The sequence below is a fragment of the Bos mutus genome, chromosome 7, assembly GCF_027580195.1.
Source record: "Bos mutus isolate GX-2022 chromosome 7, NWIPB_WYAK_1.1, whole genome shotgun sequence".
NCBI classification, from domain to species: domain Eukaryota; kingdom Metazoa; phylum Chordata; class Mammalia; order Artiodactyla; family Bovidae; genus Bos; species Bos mutus.
In genome coordinates, this window is record NC_091623.1 from 5018531 (window position 1) to 5035824 (window position 17294).

Genomic DNA, 17294 nt, shown 5'->3' on the forward strand with positions numbered 1-17294 from the left:
AAATTTCAGTGTAAGTTGTGGCTCAGTTGGTAAAGAGTCTGCCTGCAATGTGGGAGACCTGGGTTTGATCCCTGGGTCAGGAAGATTCCCCTGGAGAAGGAAATGGCAACCGATTCCAGTATGCTTGCCTGGAAAATCCCATGGATGGAGGAGCCTGGCGGGCTACAGTACGTGGGGTCGCAGAGTCTGACATGACTGAGTGACTTCACTTTCACTTTTCACACAGCAAATATATTGTTTGCAGTGAAAATATGAACATATTTATCAAATTATGGTTGTTTAAAGATGCATCAAACATAAACTTAAAAATGGGCAAGAATAAAAGGTGATTATACTCACAACTAGAAGGTGATTACAAAAAATTATTAGACAAAATCTCTTACAAATACCAGTGAATATGTATGTGGTTAAATCTTAGAAAATATATTGATATTATTTTTTTTTTCAAATAGCAGCCACCAGATAGGAAAGATCCACCAAAGCAAACTGCAACTTGCAAGCCACGAATAGCATAGTTAAAATTGTACCCAGATATTATAATAGTATAATTTCCTCTATAGATTTCTCTTAATATGGTGGCATGTATTCCATTATTGAAATAACTTATAATTTACAGGGATCATTATGATACCAATAAGGAATCAAATCTGAATTACTACTTTGTGAATGTGATAGCATTCATTCTCACTGGTTCACTATGCTTGTCACTAAATTCAAAGGAAAAAATAACTTATATTGGAAAATTGGAAATGTTCTATTTGGTAGAAGACAGAATTGTCACATCAGTTTTTATTTGCAGCTTAATGGTCTGTATATCTGTTCAGTTTGGCCTCCTGTGTATTTGAAAAATTAGGATGTTTCTTATAATTGTATTCCTATTTCCTCTGGCAACTGACTGGAACAGAACAGTGGCAACGCCATTCAGATGGGGTACAAGTACTCCAGTGTGCATGGTTTCCACTACTATACTGATTCAGAACTAGCTCTTTCTTTTCTTTTTTCACTTATCTCACTTGCTTGGCTTTTGTAGGCATGTGAACACGCAAGCTTTGGCCTACAAAAATATGATAGAATGTCTTAACTGAAAATAAATACACAGCTATTAACAACATAGACTTGTTTTCTTAAAAAAAAAAAAAAAAGGATAAATATGAGGAGGGCCAAAATTCCTCACAGTGCAGTAAGGAATAAGCAAATTGCAAAGGAAGACACTTTCATTTTTTTCTGTCTCTAATTTAATCACTACCAAAAAAAAAAAAAAAGTTGACTACTACATGTGAATGCTGTTGTTGTTTTAATTGGATTTTATTCAAATGCCATAAATAACTGCCTAAGTTCTGAAGGCATGCAGGTTTCCAGGCATGTCTGTTAGGCGTTTTTTGCTTTAGTGTCAGAATATGTTTCCTCAGTCTAAAGGAAGCCAACAGTTCTTCTCTCTACTGTCGTTAAGTATGTTTTATGTTTGCAGATGAAGTGTGCATGTACTCATCCCATGTTCTATTCCTATGCATCCTGGACTCTACTCAAGTTCCCTACCTGGAAGACTTTCTTGTAGAAGAGGCACTGGTTTTGGACTGACTCCCTGCTGTGTTCCAGGGAGTCTGATTGGTCCTCTTCACTTGGAATTTTTCATGAACATCTTTGCTATGGTCTCAGTGTTGCAGGAGCCTTGAAACACTCCTCCACTTGCTTCTCCATGATGAGAGAATGGGGTTTCCTCTGCAGTGGATGAACTAAGTTGACATAAAAGGATATCTCCCATGTATCAGTATCCATGGTAACATTCGAGACAAGAAAGAAGCATGGTAACACCACTCTTCCACTCCAGAAATTTTCAGAATTATCACCAAGCAGAACAACAACAAAAGTCAAATCCCACAGAGCAAATAGAATTCCCTTTATATTGTTAATGTCATCTTGACTTTCCCCTTTATCCACCATCCTTTCAAGAAGCAGGCCCCTATTCTGTGGTCTATAGTCTTTAGGCAGCTATTTTCATGCATTTATATTTATATTATTTAATATCCAAGTAGTTTGTGTCTTTGCATTTTCACTAGGGATAGGGAGCAGAAAGAGGAGGAGTGAATACTGAAGAGCATAGATTCTTCTTGTTTTGTAATTCTATCAATGTTTTCTCCCTTCATTCAAGTTAAAAATTCACCGAATCTGTTTTCTTAATGGATGGTTTACAGAGAAACAACCACTCCTCCCCCAACACCTGCTCCCCCTTCCCCTACGATGTAACCCTAATTTCTAATGTTGCATGATTTTAAATAAGGATTCTTGGCAGATCTGAAGAGACACCTTCTGTCACTGGTGATATAGTATATAAATTGCTAAAGCATCTCTTGTCCCCAGGAAAGCCTCTCTTTGCATGCCTGTGTGTGCACCAAAGAGTTAAACAGCGCTGGAAAGACACCACGCATGTGTTAATTCCTTCTGCAGCAGCACGCATCGCTTCCACTTTGACCTCATAGTTAATCTGCGTGATGGTTAATCACGCAGAGACTCGAGTATTTCTTTTAAACACATACACCCCCAGCACACATACATACTTGCTGCCCTCTAAAAGAAAAATCAAAGCAAAGCAAACAAATAAACAAACATAAAACGATGGACCTGGGAGAGTATGTGTGAATGGTGGGGGGACATGAATATGTGTAAGAGTGTGCCCGCGTTTCTCATTCTCTTATTTGTCTCCTATGCGTCTCTCCCTGTACCCTCCCCCTGCCTCAATTATATTATTCCCCTAGACTTGAAAGCTGCTCCCTGAGCTGATGCTTTGATGGTATCTGCAAGCGTTTGTGCTGATGTTATTTCTGCCCCCTGAATATTAATTTCCGAAGCTGGTAGCAATACGGCTCCCCAGTGACGGACCTACTAGAGGCAGGTGGGGGGAGCCACCATCAGATCATAAGCATAATAATAATACAAAGGGGAGGGATTCTTCTGCAACCTAGAGGCTAGAGGCAGGGAAAAAAAAAAAAAAAAAACGATGAGTTTGACAAATATATGGAGCACAGGAAGCTCAGTCTACTCGACTCCTGTATTTTCACAGAAAATGACGCTGTGGATTCTGCTCCTGCTATCGCTCTACCCGGGGTAAGATATGCCCTTTTCGGGGTTGTTTTGTTTCACAGAGGTGGGGGAAGGGGTGGGGACCGAGGAACTAGGGAGACCACCCAGATTTAAAAGACTCTTCTGGGATTTGGGGCTTTGTTATTTAGGAGAATGTGAATATGTGGGGCAGGAAAAGGAGGGAGAGAAAAGGAAGGTCATTTTCATTTATTTATTTATTTAATGGGTTTTATTTCTTTCTTTTAGAATGGAAAAGCTAACGCCATAAAGACTTTGCGTTTGGGGAGTAGCATTTTGATAGTACTGCAATCTGATGTCTAGGTGGGCTGTGCTGATACATGCTGGCATTTGAGGCCATGTTGGAGGCGTTTGGGTGGGGGTCTGGAAGAGAAAACTACAAATGGGGTCCTGGCGTATACCCGGCAGATGTGTTTGTGTGTGTGTGTGTGTGTGTGTGTGTGTGTATGTGTTGGGGGATGGGTTCTGCTCCTGTGACCAAAGTATCTCTTGTTTCTGCACCTGAGCATTCTTAAGATGAGTGAGCCAGGTTTTCTATCCAGCCCTTTTGACCTGGCAGCAGACTCCCTGGTGGGGTAACATGGTTCAGCACCAGGGACAGCAGTCCTGTCAGGGCCAAAGGAAAAGAAGCTTGTCTAATCCCATAAGACAACTTTATATTTACATAGGACATTGTCATAGTAAGACAGAATGCCGATGGAGCAAAGGAGCACTAATGATGTCTGGGGACCCTGCTTTGATTATCCTCTCCCCCTCCTTGAGATAGGAGGGGCATTGTTGGGCATGGGGTGGAGAATGTAGTTAATGCATGGAGGGATATAGGTCTGGAAAAGAGTTGGCTTTGCTGTAGTGTTGAAAAATATGCTGAGCCAGGTAAATGTGATGCCTAATTGGGAAGTTAGGCATTAATGTCTTAGAGCCTTATTACATTGAATGGAAAAGATGGGAAAAGATTGTGTTGTGAAGTGTTTTGCACCTAATTTTTTTTTTAACTTCTTTGCACCAAAGATATCAAGGAAATATCCCTTCACAAATAGTTCATCATTTATCCACCCACAAAAACACCCCCCCTGACTCAACACACACCATCAGGATTTCCAGCCAGAGCCAAAGGCAGGTTAGAGGTCTATTGTACTTATATTAGTTGCACTCTGCTTTACTGTCACTTTGAGACAAAACTCAAAAAAAGAAAAACTAGCTATAGAAGAAACCAAGCCATTGCCTAAGGTTTTCCTGGGAGTTGACACTGCTATGTAGTAGTTGTAATGAAGGGAGATAAAAGAGATGAAGGTGAAAATATTTTTTTATTTTATTGAAAAGCTAACTTTGCTGGTCCTGCATTCTCTGGAGTAGATAATCAGAGGAAAAGATTTCAGTAAAAAGGAGACCCAAGCAAAACAAGGAGTGAAAGTCTGTCTTGGGAGTTTGCAAGTAAAGAGAAGGGCCTGCTTAATCTACCAGTACTTTTCATACCTTCCCGCATTACATTAAAAATTGAATGCATTTTCTTTAAGAGTGTCAGATTAAGTAGCTTTCTCAGAAGAGGGCCTTTTACTTAAGATAGTTTAGGTGTTATGCATTTTAGTGGCATACTGGAAAAACAATGTTTTTAATTAAAAATTACACACATTTTACTATTTAATGTAGTATGTAACCTTTAATTTTTTTCAGAAATTGGGGAATTTAGTTACTTGTTGATAGAAAAACATCATTCTCATGTTCCTACCATTTATGAAACCTGTGGATTAAAATACACTTTCCTTCCCACACACTTAGATTCATTTTAGTAAGCAACTTTATACTTAAATAGATTAGTACATTTTTATGTATTTTATCTCCAAGGGACTTATTTTAACCAAAAACATGCAATTTTATTATTTGTAAGATTATCAAATTTAAGATGTCTTCTTATAGCAACAGTCCTACCTTCTCAAATATTATATAAAAACTAATATTAGGGATATATTTTAATTTTCAATTCCTAGCATGGTATCTAGATGAGCTTTATAAGTAGCTCTAAATAATGGGAGTTATGTGCCAAGAAAACTCTTCAATAGGAGGATTTTCACATTTTCTCTGTAATGACAGAGAATGGAGTCACTGTAGTTTGGTGCAGAGAATGTGATCAGAGTTTCAGTTTGTTGCAATCCCATAAAAAAAAAAAAAAAAAAAGCCATTTGAATGGCTGAATAGAACTGAATGAAAATAGTAGCTTTGATCTCTGAAGCTGATCCTGAAGGACAGCAAGTGACTAGTAAAATGTGAGTTTCTAGGAGAAATTTAAAAAAGGCTTTTTGGGTAAACAGTGGTAGTAGAATCAGAAAGTTGAAGGAATATTAAAAAAAATTAACGACTTTTTATTTATATAACTTCAAAGAAAAATGTCCCTCGTTAAAATTGACTAAATTAATTAGATTGTGTGGGAATATGAGTCATTGGCATGAGGATGTTTATAGCTAATATCTCTTATGTGGGGGATAGTTAATTTCTGAAACCCAAAACTATCTAAACTGTCACATATCTTTTATACAATGCTATCATATGAGTCATCTGGGAAACTTTCTAAACTTGTATGATTCTTGAACCAAACAAGCTTGCTGTTCCCTACCTTTCCAAATTTTCCACTTCGCCTTATTAGAAAAGAAAAATCAAAATCACTTCCTCAGCATATTTACTTGCTTAGTTATAGATATAACATTTCAAGTAGTGTCTACCCTGAGACAAACATACATCTGTAAAAAAAAAAAAAAAAAGAGAGAGAGAGAGAAATATTTATCACTCAGTATTTCCCAGGATCCAGCTGCCTACTACCTTCTAGACAAAACGTAGGCAGAAATTTAAAAATCAGCTTTTAATTTAGTTACATAAATGCATCTGATATCTTAGACTCAGTTTAGAATAATCTCCTCAAGAGAATTGAATTACAAACTATTTAGCAATAGAGGCCTCTGTGCTACACATTTTAAAATTTGCATCATATCAACAAGAATTTCTCTTCAAACTGGAAGAATGTAGGACTGAGTTTAGAGATTTTATCTTTGTTGTAAATATTATTTTGCTAGGACTGTGACTAGAATAACTTCCTAGTAATTCCAAGACAGACTTTCCACAATTTAAGTACAAATAGGCTTTACCAGGGCTTCCCTGATAGTTCAGTTGGTAAAGAATCCACCTGCAAGCAGAAGACCCCAGTTCGATCCTGAGTCGGGAAGATCCCCTGGAGAAGGGAAAGGCTACCCACTCCAGTATTCTGGCCTGGAGAACACTACCGAGTGACTTTCACAGGCTTTACTGAAATGACATAATACTTGTTGAAGAGATGCAGAATTTGCCAACCCAAAATATGCCTCTTCGGCATAAGGATTATTTTAGGCTTATTATTTTTAACAAACAGCAGATACAGGTGTGAAGCTTAAAACTGAGTGGAAGTTACCTTTTGTAAGAGGCATTCAAATAACAAAAATCTCCATTTTTATGAGTATCTCCATCCCTCTACCAGAAAGAAGAGTTTGGCTAAATATCTAGAAACTTACCAGTGGTGAAGGCAGAGATTTGAATCTGCCTAACAATCATCCCCTTGTTGACAGTGCTTTACTCAATAACTGCCCTTAACTGGCTCCCCCTGCTCACAACATCTTCTTTTGTCTTTAACCAGACACTGTATGTAAGGAGGTGGCCTGGGCTATTTGAAGGACTTAGCTTTCCTGGGTATCTCCTATGTGTACAGAAAGTATACATGTTATTACATTTCTGTTTGCTTTTTTTTTTCTTTTCTCTTGTGAATCTTATTAATGCAATGATGTCTCAACCAAGAATCTACAAGTGTAGAAGGAAAATTATTTTCCTCCCCTACATGACTGTCCAAAGTACTTCTGCTAAAATCAAAGACCTTGGAAGACTGGCAAAAACTTTATAGTTAGTGCATTTCAGAAACTGTTTGACCATCACAGGTGTCCAAACAATTTAAGTGCTTAAAGATACAGGATTTCAGTTGTGGTGGGCACATTTCTTATTCAGGCAATTATGAAAGAAAGAATTCATCCTCCTGCTACTGGTTATAAGAAATCCACGTGGGTTATAAAAGACCTATGTGACTTCTTCAAAGTCAGAAACCAAATAGTAACAATGTAACATCAAGTTCAGATTTTCCAATCTACTTGTGTCATGTGTATACATACAATAAACCAGATTTTACATATAAATATTAATATATAATATAGATTTTAATGAACATATACAAAGTTGTGCAACCTATTTCAATGTATAAAATATATTTATTTTATATCATGTGTGTGTATATACACACACACACACACACACAATTTTACTAACATTTGTTAAGTAGTTTTTGTGAACCACATTTGACTTGGAAACCAAGATTATAGAGACTTTAGACTTGCTTAAAAGCAACAGATAATTAGAAGTAACAAAATAATGATTAAGCATGTATGTGGATAGAAATAGAGATTTATAACGATAAATGTGTACATTTGTATACATTTCACACCATCCTGGGGTTCGTTGCTGTGTCGCTTGGTGGGAGTTTTCCAGGAACCAGGGAGTGGCTCTCACTCCAGTTAATACCACTAATTTCCCCCTACCCTTCTCCTCCCCTCCCCAGCACTGCTAGTAGCAGTGAGTTGATGTGAGTTCCACGCATGACCTGCCAACTGCGTTGATGCAACTGGAGCTTTCTCCTTTCTGTGGCTGCCAGCACTCACCACTTACTTATCATCTCATCACTTTGCCCCAGACCCCTTGTCCTGAAGCAGGATCTCAGAAGGCCTGTCACCTCCCTGCCTTGTCTCTTGGGCCATAGCCACTCTGACCTTGATGTGTCCTTTGCTAAATATGACTTTTCTGTATAAATAAAAGGTGATTTGGCATGTTCTTTCCAAAAATATTTTAGAATTATATGTTCATACATGATAGTGATAACTGGTTTCATTTTGTATCTGTCACTATTTTCCAAATTTTGTTTTCTGTTTTGCTTTTTTCTTCTGATTTTTTTCATCAGGTTCATTTGCTCAGTACTGCTTACTTATAAGTGTATTTAACTGATCAATTTTAATTTTTATAAGTATCTGATTCTACCATCATACAGTAGAAGCTAGTATGGATATACATTCTATTAGCCCAGTAAATAAAGATTGAATTTACCTAGTAGTGTGGCTTGAGGTCCTCAGTCTGCATCAGTCACTCCATTTTTAAATTTATCTTGCATTTTTGATTGAAAGCTCTAAAAGATATGCTTAGAAATAATCCAGTATTCAGTTATTTTATTAGTTTAATAACATACTAAATAATATTATTTAATACCTGGGAAAACTGTTTAGAAAGTATATTTTCTTAATGGTTATGTGTAACTAAAGCATAGTTTAATCTGGTAATTCAGTCATTACCCAGAAAGTTAACCACTCTTTTTCATCCCATTTTCAAAAAAAACTTTGTCTTCTATTGAGAAAATTTACAGGATGACTTGTTGAATGTTGTTGGATAGTTTTCCTACAAAAATTATTGAGGCAACCATACTGAATATGAAAGTAGAGAAAAATGTTGCTGCTTCAATATCTGGATATCTTTATCTTCAGTGTATAGATATTTAAAGTTAACAGTTTTAATCACCTCAGTCATACAAGCAACAGCTTGATTAACTTCTTTGGTATGTGAAAACTTAAAGTGCTTTTTTCATTTCTAGAGGAAAACAATTTACACTTTCCAGATATTGGGGCTTTTTTTCCTGAGACTGTTGGTGTGTACACTTTTTCTCCTTCTGTAGCTTTGTAAGTTAGATGAGGAAAATAATATTTTACTTTTTTGACTTTTGAAAACAAGTCATAGAATAGTTCTGAAAATAGTCCAACTCTTCCTGAATTTTGGTGGTGGAGTAGGGGTTAAGATTTCCCCAGTCATATATTTCTAGAGCAATACACCACACCATTCACCTACAGTCTTCCTTTTTCTCTGTAAAAATAAGAAAAATACTTGGATTGTTTTGAGGTGTAAAAGACTTCTCCAGTTTGCTTTACTGGGAAGGTTATTTCCTATTCATTTCTTCTGTATTCTAGAGAATATGTATCTTTTAAAAGGAAAAAAAAAAAACACTTTTAAGTTACATATTAGTGATTTAGGGTAAAAATAAAATTTAACTCCAAATCACATTAATCCCTACAGTATAAAATAAGAGGGCAAATATGGTAATAATTCTATATTATTATGAAATCATTATGTAACTCTCAAGACAAAGTGCTATGTAAATGCTAATAAGTAGTCCTGATATTACATTCTCTACTCATTTATAAAGAAAACCATAAAAAAAAAAAAGAAAACCATATGAATACCAAATAAGTAATAGTGTAGAAAACAAAAGATGCTTTTTAAGCCAAGGTCCTTTGTAATAATTGAAACCCTGCCATGAACACAAGTATCGTAGTAGAACCAAAGTCTATGTAGTGAGATAGATAAATAGCAAGTTCTATAATTTATTTAGGCACATTTAAATTACATGGCCAAAACAAACTGAATATAACTTGTCAATATAACCTTGGTAGAAAGAAATAAATGACTTATTTGTGTTCTTTTGTGCAGGTTAACAGTCCCTTTTTATAAATTGCTTTTGAAAACACATTTGAGATACAATAAGTAAGGGAAAAACTCTAGATATAAACTATAGAATTGACTAGTATTTCAGCTAGTTCTATGCTAGTAATGGTATATAACTATATAATTTATAAATTGCTTTTGAAAACACATTTGAGATACAATAAGTAAGGGAAAAACTCTAGATATAAACTATAGAATTGACTAGTATTTCAGCTAGTTCTATGCTAGTAATGGTATATAACTATATAATTTATAAATTGCTTTTGAAAACACATTTGAGATGCAATAAGTAAGGGAAAAACTCTAGATATAAACTATAGAAGTGACTAGTATTTCAGCTAGTTCTATGCTAGTAACGGTATATAACTATTATGGGGTAGCAAAAGCCATAATTCTGTCCTCATGGAGTTTGCAGTCTCATGGGTGGCAGGCAATGATCAAAGTTTTGCTAATTTTACCTTAGATAAATACTACACAGCAAAGTCATATGGTGCTATGAGAGACTATGACAGTTTTCTAACTGGTGAAAGCATAGGACAGAGAAATTAAGTTAGGGCCACAAACTAGCTAAAACTGATCTACAATCATCTAATTTGTTGGTTTTAATATTTCAACATCCTTTTCTTTGTTATAATAGTTATTGCTGTTTTTTTTTTTTTTTTTAACCTCAGTTGAAGAGGTTTTTTTTCACTTAAAAATGAGTGGTATTTTTTGGAAGAAAAGTGGTGAAAATTTTTTAATGTTCTAAAAACAATTTCTTTTTTTACTATTTAAAAGTTATGTAGTAGACTAGAACTATATTAAGGATAATTAAATAATGTAATACATCATATGTGACATTATTTTAACACAAACTAAATTTACTAATCAATGGCCAGTTGAAAGGCTTATGCTCTACTCACCCCCATCCAGTAAATAGGTCTTCAAGTTACATATGCGTGAAAGTAGATTTATTATCCTACCACTGCCTCCAGCTGAGGCATCTTCCCTGATTCTTTGTCAACCCAATATAGTCAATTATGTCAAAAAGGGAAAAACAGACACACACACACAACTGTCTTAAATATAAATACCTGTTGAGCATCAATTAATTTCAGAGTTGGATACAATATGATAAAAAATAGAGTTTTGAAGATTTTAAAATTATGTGCAAAATGTACTGTGTATGACCTTTAAAAATATGTGCAGAAGGAGACTGTGAGGCATGCAGGATTTGAGTTCGCAGACCAGGAATTGAACTTGGGCCATGGCAGTGAAAGCCCAGAATCCTAACTACTAAGCCACCAGGGAACTCCCTCAAGTTACTTTTCAATAATAAGAAACTATAATCTTTCAGCAAGAGAATAGATTGCTGAAATTATTAACATAATTCCAAGGAATTATGTTAATAAATTATCAATTTTTAAAATCTATTTTACCTATTTTATTCTAGTATCTCCTCCTTTCACCTAAGTCCAGGAGTGGGATTGCTAGTCATATGGTAGTTTTATTTTTAATTTTTTAAGGAACCTCCATACTGTTTTCCGTAGTAGCTGAACCAACTTACATTCCCATCAACAGTGTAGAATGGTTCCCTTTTCTCCACACCCTCCCCAGCATTTATTGTTAGATTTTTTGATGATGGCCATTCTGACTGGTGTGAAGTGGTACCTCATTATAGTTTTGATTTGCATTTTTCTAGTAATTAGCAATGTTGAGCATCTTTTCACATGCCTCTTGGCCATCTGCATGTCTTCTTTGGAGAAATGTCTATTTAGGTTTTCTGCCTATATTTTAATTGGATTGTTTGTTTTTTTGATATTGAGCTGCATGAACTGTTTGTAAATTTTGGAGATTATCCCTTGTCAGTTGCATCCTTTGCAAATATTTTCTCTCATTCCATGGGTTGTCTTTTTGTTTTGCTTATGGTTTCTTTTGCTATGCAAAAGCTTTTGAGTTTAATTAGGTCCCATTTGTTTTGTTTTGTTTTTTCCTTCATTACTCTAGGAGATAGATTGAAAAAGATATTACTGCAGTTTATGTCAGAATGTTCTGCCTATGTTTTCCTCTAAGAGTTTTATAGTGTCCAGCCTTACACTCAGGTCTTTAATCCATTTTGAGTTTATTTTTGTGTATGGTATAATTTATAAACTAAATTATTTCAGGGAAGTCCCTTAACCCTATAACTACCACTTGTTTAATATCTGTAAGATATTTAATTATATTGATATATTGTGATAGGTGATGTTCACCCCTAATAATTGGGAGAGTGAATGGTAACAGAAATATAGTCATGTTTAGATGCTATTAATTTAAACATCTTTCATTGTAAGCCTTCTATTATGAAATGATACTTAAAATATGGTTGAATTTCTCTGTAACTGATTTATTGAACATGCTGGAATTACATAGCTATGGTCTAGAAATTATGTTTCTTTTTAAACATCATCTGTTGAATCTACCCCTCCCCGCCCCAACACCACATCTGGACAATATATATCCAATGTCAAAACTTTCCATTCATTTTAGAGTTTGTAATCTCATTTTCAGGTATTAAATTCATCTAAATTGATCCTTCAATCTCTCACTCACTTTAATTTTTTCTTTTTTATTTTTTCTGTTCTCTCATCAGGCCTGACTTAAGATTTCTGCAGCCCACCTATTACATCATGTTCTAAAGGCTCCCCCTCTTTTTATTATGCTGCTTTTGGCTTTTTTCAAGATTAGGGTCGAGATAGGAAGGATGGTTACATTTGCAGAAAGATCTTACTGTACTTTCTGGGTGAAAGAGGCCTGCATACTGAGTCATTCTTTCATGGGGGAGTTGGATGGGTTCTGTGAAGCTAACCCTCTTCCTCCTTCCTCCCCCTGGGAACCTTGAGAATTGCACTATTCCCTGACATGGGTCATGCTGTAGGGACTTGATGTTTCATGACAGTCCTTCGCTCCACTCCAAAAATACATCCACTCTGACTTTATACTAGCATTTTATTACTAGAGTTGCACTATAAACTCTAAATAAACAGCACGATTCCAGCATGACTATTTTTCTGGCATCCATTTAGCTCAGGAAGAATGAATGAATGAAAAACAGACTCTGAAAAATTACTTGTCAGCTTCTGAAAGTAATGGTGTTTTTCTGACTCAGATTCACTATAGGGATTGTTCAAACCAGCTTATCTTCTTTAGACTTTTTCAGGAAAGAATCAAGCCACATTAGTCACTTAGGCTGCTTAAATTATAGAGACCACAGGCCAAATTTTGCTAAGAATTCTCTGTCTACCCTGTGCTGAAACAGCATTAAGAAGTAAATAATGCAAGTTTTCTGTTTTAGGTAGAGATAGCAGTTATCTCTGTTAGTCTTCGCTAACTTCATCTATGAGTGAGTTTCTTGACTTTGTTTTCCACTTGCCTTGAGGGAGAGGTGGAACATATGTCACTGTGAGGAGGGAATATGAAACTGCTGTAGCTCTTTCTGCAGTTAGGCCAACAACCTTATTCCATAAGAACTGCTCTCTCATTGAATCTTTTAACTTCCATTATATGGTCCCAAACTGGGTGAAGGAAAAAGAATGCAGGAGTGGTTTTTGGCTTTCTCTAGCAAGTTCTGCCTCTTCTTGGGAATCCATCACATTGGTGTTAAATGAGAACATAACATTTCTCATTTTTTCTCAGTTCTGTTATGATAATTTTTTAAGTATTTAAGAAAGTATATTTAGTATTATGTTCCCTATTTGATTCATTTCTTCCTGATATCCACTACTTTATTCACCTTCTTCACATCTTTGCTCAAATATTGCCTTCTCAATGCCTACACTGATCATTCAGTGCACTATTGCAAATGTCCATCAATCCTATATTCACAACTCCAGTTCTCTTCTATGTTTCACCTTTCCTTAGTATTTACAGTCTTCAGTAATTAGAAAATTTTTGTATTATGACACCTACTGATTTATTATTTTAATTTTTTACTTTCTGTCTCACTCAGCTAGAATCCAGGATGGACGATAACAGAGATGCTGTTTTGTCCTCTGCTATACTCCAGACTGTTAGAAAAGTGCCTTGCTTCTGATAAATGTTCAGTAATTACTGTTTCATGGGATCACAAAGAGTCGGACACAACTGAGCGACTGAACTAGAACTGGAAAAGTGAAAGTTAAGTCACTTAGTCGTGTCCGACTCTTTGCAACCCCGTGGACTGTAGCCCACCAGACTCCTCCATCCATGGGATTTTCCAGGCAAGAGTACTGGAGTGAGTTGCCATTTCCTTCTCCAGGGGATCTTCCTGACCCAGGGATTGAACCCGGGTCTCCCTCGTTGGAGGCAGACGCTTTAACCTCTGAGCCACCAGGAAACTGGAATTACTGTTTAATGAATTTAATAATAATAATGGCATCTCCCTTTCCCTGAAATTTATCTTCTTTTTAAAAAATCTTTTCATCTTTTCCATAGCACCTAAGTCCAGCATACATGGCTGGTGACCAAAACAAAAGAGCAAGTCCTACAGTGTAGTGCAGTCCGTAAGAGCATAAGCCATGGACCTGCACTTGCCTAGTATTCATATTTCTACCCTTGACATTCACTACGTGATGACCCTCAGTAAATTTACTTAACTTCATTCATCCTTAGTCTCTTTGTATAAAAACAAAAAAGACAATAATTCCCCTTAAGCTTATTTTGAGTAGTAATTGACATAATACATTGAACATGGCACATGGTAAGCATCTCTTATATGTTGTTATTGTTTTTACTACTACAGGGTCATTATTTATTTCCTGGGATATCCCAAGAGGCACAAGTAGCCTCTCCACCCCTACTAAACTTTGAACTTGGGAAAAGTACAGGAGAGGGGTTTTTTGATAAAAATTCTGTAATTCTCTATTCCCCTGTCTTAATTTGTGTAAGATGAGAAAATTGAATAAAGCTCCCTAAGTTTCTGGAATGACAATACTGTTCATTCATTTTAGATCCATATTATATATAATAAAATGTCTATTATGCATGGGCCAAGTCCCAATAACAATGAAATATGTGCTGACACATAGGCCTTCTTCCTGAAGACAGTTTCTTTAACTATATGCAAAGAAGAGAGAGCTGATGTTTTTCTATTCAAGTTTTTGACTGATTCCCCATTTTTTTTGCGTGTCCCTTATGGATCTGATAACAGAATAAAATCCAACTCCATCTGTCCCCTAGGTTACTGCATCAGCCATCTAATGGACCTTTCTGATGCCGGTTTTTTGCCTTCTGATTCATTCTCCATACAGCAGAGAAACTTTTTTCCTAACAATTATTTTCCTAAATACAGATGTAATTTAGATTCAATGAACTGTTAAGAATTTAAGAGTAGAGTTAAATTTTCTCAAATGTATGCAACTAGGAAAACCACCACCCATATGTACACATACATATTAGTTTTCAATATAATGAACATAAAAACGAATCAAGCTCTCAAGCACTATGTTAAATGCAGAATGAAAATAAATGCAAAGTAGACAAATTTCCTCCTTCTTGCCTCCTGCCTTCTTGCTATAAATAGTTATTGCATTCCTAATGCTTGTTTAGTACTGTACTAGGGATTGGAGATTAAAATGGAATAACAGACATCTTCATAATCCTCTTAGACATTGCAGTCTAGGAACAGGCAGATAGTAAATAAACAACTTTCAAACTGTGATAAATGTTACATAACTAAAAGGTGTGATGTGGTGAAAAAAGAAACAATCTATATTAGAAAACTCAGGAAAGTCGTATCTGAGTAATGGATAAGAAGTTGAGATTGTAAGCATATTAAAAAAAATTTAGCCATGAAAAGATTGAAGAGAAGCCCTTTCTTATTATAGGTAAGAGCAGGTTCAAGGGCCTTGAATAGAGGAAAAATTTGGTGTGGGTCAGGAAATAAAATATAGCCCACATGTATAGAGGACAGTGATCATGGATGAAGAGGTCAGGATATAGGATTTGGGAGGCAGAAGGCTACTTTGTATGGTGTAGTCTTGTGGCCATAGTGAATATTGTAAATTCAGGAAAATACTTCATATAATAATACCATCAGTTTTGTTCTTATGGAAGAAGTGTGCCTCTATGATTTGGGGAATGGTGAGGGTTGCAGTTTGCCTAATAATTTTAAGTTGCTTGGCAATTAACTAAACTGTTTACCTATAGCTTCCTTAGAATTATATATAGTGTTGCTCTACATCTTGCTGCAAAATCTTAGCAGGAAAAAAAAAAAAAAACTATTGATTCTGCTATTATATCAATTACTTAAAACATGGTCATTTTTTTGGCATCATTATGAATGCCATAAAATTATGGCACTATGAAATGATTTATATTTAACTTGTGTGTTTAAACATATATTTTTATAAAGATAAATGTTTTGCATCTAAAAAATGGAGAAGATAGTTTAATTCCAAATTAATAGCTTTTCTGGGGAGCAGTTATTGGCCTGAATGATTTTTAAATTTTAACGGATTCTCACAGGGAACATTAACAAATGTACATTTATTCCCATCCATAAAATATATTATTGAACTTCATCTACATAAAATAGAACCACAGAAGGTAATACTTCTTAGAGCTTGAAAGATATACAAAAATCTACACATCAAATAAGAAAAAGAAAAACTGCCATTTTATTAATAAAAAGTTTCCTTTTCCCCAGGAGATTTTTTAGTGCTTAGACTCACTTACCTCACACTTTAGGAAATTTCACAAAAGTCTCATGTCAAAGAATATTTTGAAAAATTCAGTGATTTACTTTACAGCATAATAGTTTTATTTTTAAGTTAACATACAGACAGCAAACTGACCTGTATCAGTGTACAGTTGTATGAATTTTAACACACATGTAAATTCTTATAATTCAGTATCCCAAATCAGGCTGCTGAACAGTTCTACCAGCAGCCACAAAAGTTCCTCCTGTAACCCCTTGTAGCCATATCCTTCCCCCACTCTTAACTCCTGGAAACAACTACTACTTCATCACTGTAGTTTTCCCTTTCAGGAATGTCATATGTGTAGATTCAGCATACTGCCTTTGAGAGTCAGCTCAGTTACTGTGGTGTCAGTAAGCACATGAACAGAAGTCCCACATTACCTTGAGATAAATGCGAGCTAAGACCATGATGTGGTAACACTACACACCAACCAGAATGGGTAAAACAAAAACAATACTGACCAGACCAGGTGTTGGTAAGTATGTGAACCAAATGGAACTCTCATACATTACTGGTGAGAACTAAAAATGGGGATCAATTTGGCAACTTTGTGTAAGAGTAAGCATATGGCTAACATTACTGAACAACCCCACTCTGATTGCCTGGGAGGATTGAAAACTTACATTCTGGAATAATGGATTTTATACTTATGTGATAATTTTTTCAGAAATGCTTACATAAATATGATCATATCAAGTTTTCCAGACAAAATAGTGTTTTCCTTTATTTCACTTGAGAATACATTCTTGATTGAATTGATACATTTCTTAATGGCTATGTGATCTGCTTTGATTCTACTTGTGACCATGTACCTGAGGATATTGGAAAGACTGGATAGAATAATGATAGGGGTAATGCAGGGAGAAGCATGGATTCCGTGGGAGCTCCTTTTTTAAT

At 35.5% G+C, this 17294-nt stretch overlaps 1 protein-coding gene across 3 annotated transcripts in view; it reads left to right on the forward strand.

Moving 5' to 3' along the window:
- The first annotated feature begins 2995 nt into the window (after window positions 1–2995).
- Window positions 2996–17294, forward strand: part of GABRG2 (gamma-aminobutyric acid type A receptor subunit gamma2) — a 134584-nt gene continuing 120285 nt past the window's right edge. For all 3 annotated transcript variants that reach the window (XM_005910603.3, XM_005910604.3, XM_070374769.1), the window contains exon 1: window positions 2996–3102. In XM_005910603.3, the coding sequence (XP_005910665.1) occupies window positions 2996–3102 (107 nt within the window). The remainder of the gene's footprint in view (window positions 3103–17294) is intronic.